Source organism: Alosa sapidissima, chromosome 19 (genome assembly GCF_018492685.1).
Source record: "Alosa sapidissima isolate fAloSap1 chromosome 19, fAloSap1.pri, whole genome shotgun sequence".
In the NCBI taxonomy this organism is placed as follows: Eukaryota; Metazoa; Chordata; class Actinopteri; order Clupeiformes; family Clupeidae; genus Alosa; species Alosa sapidissima.
Window position 1 is genome coordinate 31715656 of NC_055975.1, and position 7500 is coordinate 31723155.

The window sequence follows — 7500 nt, forward strand, 5'->3', positions numbered from 1 at the left end:
CCCTCCATTAATCTCTCTATTGCTCCATCTATCTCTCCCCCTCTCTTCTCTCCCTCCATCCATATTTCCCTTTCTCTTTCATCCCTCTCTCTATCCCGTGTCACTTCCTGTTCCCTGGCTCCCAAACTAAAACCTCTTCTGCTTCATGCACACAGATGGCTGATGGGAATTGATGTGTGAGTCTCTGCATATGTGTGTGTGTGTGAGTCTCTAATTTTAGGGACATTGCAGACCAATTTCCCATGAGGTACTGTTACTGCGTGACCAATCAAACGAATGACCTCACAGGTAGGATGAACACCCTCTTCATACACACACCATGTTCAGCCCTGTTTATACACAGTGATATGACACCATGTTCAGCCCTGTTTATACACAGCGATATGACACCATGTGACAGCCCTGTTTATACACAGTGATATGACACCATGTTCAGCCCTGTTTATACACAGTGATATGACACCATGTGACAGCCCTGTTTATACACAGCGATATGACACCATGTGACAGCCCTGTTTATACACAGTGATATGACACCATGTTCAGGCCTGTTTATACACAGTGATATGACAGCCATGTTCAGGCCTGTTTATACACAGTGATATGACAGCCATGTTCAGGCCTGTTTATACACAGTGATATGACAGCCATGTTCAGGCCTGTTTATACAAAGTGATATGACAGCCATGTTCAGCCCTGTTTATACACAGCGATATGGCAGCCATGTTCAATTATGAGAGTCTCTGATTTATTGCAGTTGAGTTGGAGAAAGTTTTCTTGCATCCATGATTTTATGTCAGAGAGGCAGGTTGTAAGGGTGGAGTGGGTGGAGGCTGTGATGGTCTTTCAGGAGAGGTAGAGTTGGTGCCATCCGCATAGCAGTGCAGAGGTAGAGTTGGTGCCATCCGCATAGCAGTGGAGAGGTAGAGTTGGGTGTCCAAGGGGGAGCATGTACAGGATAAAGAGGAGGGGGCCAAGAACTGATCCCTGGGGGACACCATGAGTGCCTGGGGTGGTGGAGGACTTGCAGTTGTTTATAGAGATGTAATGGTGCCTGTCAGAAAGACAGGAGAGGAAACAGGTGAGGGCGGAGCCAGGTGTTCCAATTAGGTGCTGATGGAGTGAGAGGAGGATGGAATGAGAGAAGGATGGAATATCTGAAGGAGTGAGAGGTGGATGGAATGTCTGAAGGAGTGAGAGGAGGATGGAATGTCTGAAGGTGTCCAAGGCTGCGCTGAGGATGAGGACTCCACATCCCTTGGGCAGAAAAACTTGTTATTAGTGCACAGTGGAAAAGCTAGCCTCTGATGATGTGAGGGTGTATTAGTGCACAGTGGAAAAGCTAGCCTCTGATGATGTGAGGGTGTATTAGTGCACAGTGGAAAAGCTAGCCTCTGATGATGTGAGGGTGTATTAGTGCACAGTGGAAAAGCTAGCCTCTGATGATGTGAGGGTGTATTAGTGCACAGTGGAAAAGCTAGCCTCTGATGATGTGGCGGTGTATTTGTGCATAAAAGCTAACTAGCCTCTGATGATGTGGCAGTGCATTTGTGCATAAAAGCTAGCCTCTGATGATGTGGGGGTGCATTTGTGCCTATGGCACAGTGTTGAAAATTAAATTTGGAAAATGTGTACAAACATCTACCAGCCACTTTGGCCAAATTCACCAGCCACTCAATATTACATTATTACTTTAACAATAAAATGTCTTTCAACAGTTGCTATATTGTCTTGAACTATTCTCAAATGATAATAGGGTTTACTTAATTCCGCATCTCACAGTGTTCTGTGTTTGTGTGTGCGTGTGCGTGTGTGTGTGTGTGTGTGTTTATGTGTGTGTGTGTGTGTGTGTGTGTGTGTGTGTGTGTTAGACTTCACGGCCGTGTTGTTGGATGTGATGGGCAACTCCACCAGCTACCTTCAGGAACTCTTCAAATCCAGCTCCATTCTCTCAGGTAGGCTCACACACACACACGCACGCACACTCGCTCGCACGCACACACCCACACACACAGACGTGCACACACACACACGCACGCACACACACACACACACACACACATATATACACACACACGCACACACACACATATATACAGTATATACAGTACCCTCCAGAATTTTTGGCACCTTTGGTAAAGTTGACTAAAAACAGGTATAAAAAATAATCTTTTGATGATTCATTGTACTCTCACAATGAAAACAATGAGGAAAAATCCACCCTTGAAGGGAAGAACATTTTTTCGGAGAAAAAGGAAAATCTCATAAAGAAATAAATATTTTTAACGAAAACACGTTGCTCACAATTATTTCAATTCAATTTAATTTCAATTTATTGTGCTTATATAGCGCCAAAACATTACACATGTATCATGGCGCTTTACAGAATGTAGGCAATCAGAGAAAAAGAAAAGAGGGAGAAAAGAAAAGGAAGAAAGAAAGAAGGAAAGAAGGCCCATGGGTAACCGGGGTAACAGGGGGAGGAAAAACTCCCTAGAATTGGAGATGCATATAGGAGCAGATCCACGACTCAAGGGCCTGACCCATCTGCCCAGGGTCAATACGGACAGTAAGGTCTATAAACAATGACAAATGCATATGCCAGTCAGGTGTGGAGAATAGGACATGGTGTTTAAAGCACCTGAGGTGAAAGCTACAAGAGGTGGGATGATTACGTATCCGGTATGATAAAGCATTAATCATGATTTAGTGAGAGAAAGTGCAATAGTCCGGCATCGGAAATGTCCAGGAAAGAAAGTTGGCAAGTTGGCAAGTGGTGGGTCAGCAGACAGGCCAGAATCCGGGCAGAGTTGTCATAGGCAGGTGATGGGGCTGTACGGGCCAGGAATCCAGGTAGGGGGACAGTAATACAGCAGTCAAGGATGGGACTTCAGGTGAGATGGGTAAGAGGAGGGCCAGGCACACGGATGGTTGATGACTGGTGATGGTATACCTCACAAGTGAGGTACAGTAAGGGGGAAGAAAGAGAGATGTAGAATGGGTTAGTATTACTTGAAATCAATGTGGTTAATGTCAAGAAGTGATCAGTAGTGCTGAGAGAAAGAGGGTAGGGGAGAGAGGAGAGGGGAGGGGGTTGTACGGCGTGGCACATGAGAAGTCCATGACAGCACTATGCTATAGCAGCATAACTAAGGCATGGTGAGGGGTAGTCAACACCAGCGCAGGTATGGTCAGTGACCACCATCTCACGCGCGACTGGGGTGCCAGTCACACGAGGACTCAGCAGGGTGGTCCATTCCAAAATCCCCAAGATGGGTGAAGTTCCACACCGCACCATACCTAACTATGGGAGGCAGTAAAGAGGTATGTTTTAAGTCTAGACTTAAAAATAGGGAGGGTGTCTGATTAGTGATAGGTCTTGGTCAATTGTAACTCCTAAATTTTTAACACTTGTGGATGAGGATAGTCGAAGATCAGTAAATGTAGTCTGTGATGAGGATAGGATATCCCGTATCTTTTTAGGACCTACAACCATGACTTCTGTTTTATCAGAGTTCAAAAGCAGGAAATTATTTGTCATCCATGTCTTTATGTCTCTTATACATGTGTCAAGTTTGGCTAACGGAGTTAATTCGTCAGGTTTTACGGAAAGGTATAGTCAGGGTGCGATTTGTGTAAAAACCAGAGGGGGGGATGATTTTGAATAAGTTTGTAACCCCCCCCCCCCAAAAAAAAAAAAAATGAACGAACGATTCATAGGCTAGTAATGTCATGGCTAATAATAGCCTATATTAATTTTGCCACCTTTGTAACATTTTAGTTTTAGTTTACCGTGGTGTATGACTTTAAACAGCGAGTGTGTTTGGTATGATGATCAGCTCCTCTAATGCAGGGTAGGACTACGTTTTGACAAGCATACAAATTCACCTTGTTCTTGCCCCATCTGAAATGACTCCTCTACTTTTGCTGCCTCCATCCTTTCTGTATTTGTTGTGCAAAAAAACATTGTATATGATGGCACTGAAGTCTTAAGTTAGTGAATTGGCTAACAGTGTTAGTTGATAACCAAATAGCACATTGCGCTACACGCTGCGTAGGCTATGTGCATTCGCTCTCCTGCTGATTTGCGTTCAGTAGCCAAGTGCGTAATATTGCAAAAGTTGAAAAAATAAATGTGTTTATTGTAGCCTACAGAAAATAAATAGCCTACTATCATACTGTCAGTTAATTGGCTACAGTGCAGTGAAGAGTTTGGAGAGTAAAGTTATAGGGCAATTTGAAGTTTTATGAAAATAATTTACGAACCAGAACATAAAGACCATGAAGCTTCTATTTCTTGCAGCTGTTAAAACACCCGCTAGATAGTTTAAATACCCAGTACAGATTATTTCTGAAAGTTATTTGTCTACTAGGCCTAGCCTACTGGCTGATTTATCAAACGAGTGCTTTCTCGTTCGTCCTCTGCAAACTACAGGTGTTTCGGTAGAGAGCCTTATATTGAATAAGCACTTTTTGTGACATTCAGCAAATATCTCCTAATTTAATGTAAGTTCCTTCGGACAATAGGCCTACGTTCTACTCTATGTGCAGTTGTCCTCCATCTCAGTTGCATCAGTTTTCTCATTTTGAAGGTTCTAAAATATGACGATATGCTTCACTGAATCCTTCTCGTATTCTTTCATTTGTCCAGCTAACTTTTTCCATTGAAACTAGTCATTTATGATGGATTACACACTCGACATTCTGAAATGTCCTGCACGATCAAGGCCAAATTAAGTTATCACGCAGCCACTGTGTCAGCAGCATCAGTGCTGACGGTGCGTTTCTGATGTCAGATTATTATATAGGCTAGCCTACTAGACTGTTCCCACGTTGCAGCGCTTTACTTATATGAAGTAGCATTAATCAATATGAGGGGCAGGGGGGGATAAATGTTGTCCCCACCGACGATAAAAATAATTTAGCAGAGGTAGGGATAGGAAAACCAGAGGGGGGGAAATCCTCACCATCCCCCCCTACAAATCGCACCCTGGGTATAGTCGTGTATCGTCTGCATAAGAATGAAATTTAATGCCATGTTTCCTAATTTCAGAGCCTAGGGGAAGCATATAGAGAGAAAATAACAGGCACCCCTTATATACAAAACCTAACAGAAGCATTTTCCTATCTAATTTCAACTTATTTAAGTTAATCAGAGGGTCTGTGAACTTTCAGAAGTAGTTCATGGCTTTCTTCTTCACTAAGGTATGAAAATAAAGTGACACAGAGGCTTAATCCTCTAGTCATTTTCAACATCAAAAAAAGACAAGAGATTACACTTAATTTAAATAAAAAGAAAGTGTGTTGACATTTAGAGAATGTCTAAACAAACTAGGTACTTTGTTGAAAATGCCTATATTTACAGTTAAAACAATGATTAAATGGTTCAAATCAACTGGAAATGTGACAAACATGCTTGGACAATGACCCAAGGTTATCTTGCCCCCATGTACAGTATGGAGGATGGTAAGATGGGCAAAACATTCCATAAGAACCACTATTGGAGAGTTACAGACAAAGGTGTCGTCTTGGGGTCACCAAGTCCCCCCAAAAATCTTCAAAAGTGACCTCATTACTAATAGTTTATTTAGAGGGCATGCTAGATAACAGCCTGTCCAGTCATTTAATTACCAATGTAAATGGCAGGAGTTACTGAATGGTACAGTGACTCTGTCTGGAAGTGTGGTCTATTGTCAGATGAAATGAAAATGAAGTATAAGTATATATACTCTTTTTATCCCGTGAGGGAAATTTGGTCTCTGCATTTATCCCAATCCGTGAATTAGTGAAACACACTCAGCACACAGTGAGGTGAAGCACACACTAATCCCGGCGCAGTGAGCTGCCTGCAACAACAGCGGCGCTCGGGGAGCAGTGAGGGGTTAGGTGCCTTGCTCAAGGGCGCTTCAGCCATGCCTACTGGTCGGAGTTTGAACCGGCAACCCTCCGGTTACAAGTCCGAAGTGCTAACCAGTAGGCCAAGGCTGCCCCCATTGGTCTTTGGGGTCTTCTAGTCTTTGGCTAGAAACACGTTAGGTGTGTTTGGCATATGTGGAAGAATGACTAAAAGAACCCCATGCCTAATGAGAATTATGGTGGAGGCACTGTGCTATTGTGGGGCTGTTTTTATTCCCAAAGGCCTTGAGAACCTAATTAAGGTGCATGGTGTCATGAACACCAAGAAAAAACTGAACATTTTTCAAAGGAAATCTGTCAGTCTCTGACAAGACACTAAAAGTTGGTCATGATTGGATCATTCATCAGGTCAATGAACCAAAACAATCGTCCAGATCGAAACAAATATGGTTTACTGAACACAAAATCAAGCTTTGGTCATTGCCATCTCAGTCCCCTGATCTAAACTCCATAGAAAAATAGTGGGGTGAGTCAAAGAGGAGAATGCACAAGTGTGGACCTAGGAATCTGGACAATCTGGGGAGATTTTGTAAATAGGAACGGTCTTAAATCTCTTGCTTTATATTCTCCAACTTAATGGGGTGTCATAGGTAAATAATACAAGCTGTTTTATTGGCAAAGGAAGGCTTAAGAAGGTATTTGTTAAAAATATTTTTTTAATAAATACATTTTCATAAGAAATATTTATTTCTTTATGAGATTTTCCTTTTTCTCAAAATAAATTTGCTTCACTTCAAGGTTGGATTTTTCCTATTTTGTTCATTGTGAGATTACAATAAATCACCAACAGATTATTTTTTATACCCGTTTTTAAATCAACTTTAGCAGAGGTGCCAATAATTCTGGAGGGTACTGTGTATATATATATATATGTATATGTTCTGAGTTTGTGTTCTGAGTTCTGTCTTGTTCATGTCTGAGTTCTGTTCTGAGTTTTGTATTGATATATACATATGTGTGTGTGTGTGTATTTGATATATATGTGTGTATTTGATATGTGTGTGTGTGTGTGTGTGTATGTGTGTGTGTCGCAGTGAACCAAAAGAACAGCTCTGACTGCATCTATATCTGTGTGATGGCGGGAAAATCAGGTAAGATTTGTGAGGTGTGTGTGTGATTTTAACGATCCTATGAGGTGTGTCTCTGTGTGTGTGATGGCAGAGTTAGTCAAGTGCAACAGTGTGTGTTGGACCATTTCAGGCCATCAAGTGCAACAGTGTGTGCTAATCTCATATTAAGATAACAAATCTAGTTGCTAAGTTTTAAGTACAAACAGACTTACCTAGCCTTTTCTCATAACATAATTCTGACTTGATTTAACCCTTAGAACCCAACTGACGCAAAGTGCGTCAAAAAAACACACCCTTTCTTCTCTGTTGCATTGCTCTGGAACTCTTTATCGCAGCGAGATGAAACCTTTATTGTGTGACAGACCAGAAGTGAAGCTTCCCAACGAGACCACTCACTTGTCTGTACGATCAAGTACGCAAATTGTAAAAAATCATGAAATTAAATCAAATTGCATCATATACAGTCTATACTTCTCTGCGTTCACCTGCGCACCCATTACTCTCGTTTGAGGCT

General features: G+C 42.0%; 1 protein-coding gene across 1 annotated transcript in view; it reads left to right on the forward strand.

The window, feature by feature from the left end:
- Positions 1-7500, forward strand: part of LOC121692775 (HERV-H LTR-associating protein 1) — a 32939-nt gene that overhangs the window by 5819 nt on the left and 19620 nt on the right. The window contains exons 5-7 of the mRNA XM_042071652.1: positions 208-288; positions 1872-1955; positions 6951-7007. Of these exons, the coding sequence (XP_041927586.1) occupies positions 208-288; positions 1872-1955; positions 6951-7007 (222 nt within the window). The remainder of the gene's footprint in view (positions 1-207; positions 289-1871; positions 1956-6950; positions 7008-7500) is intronic.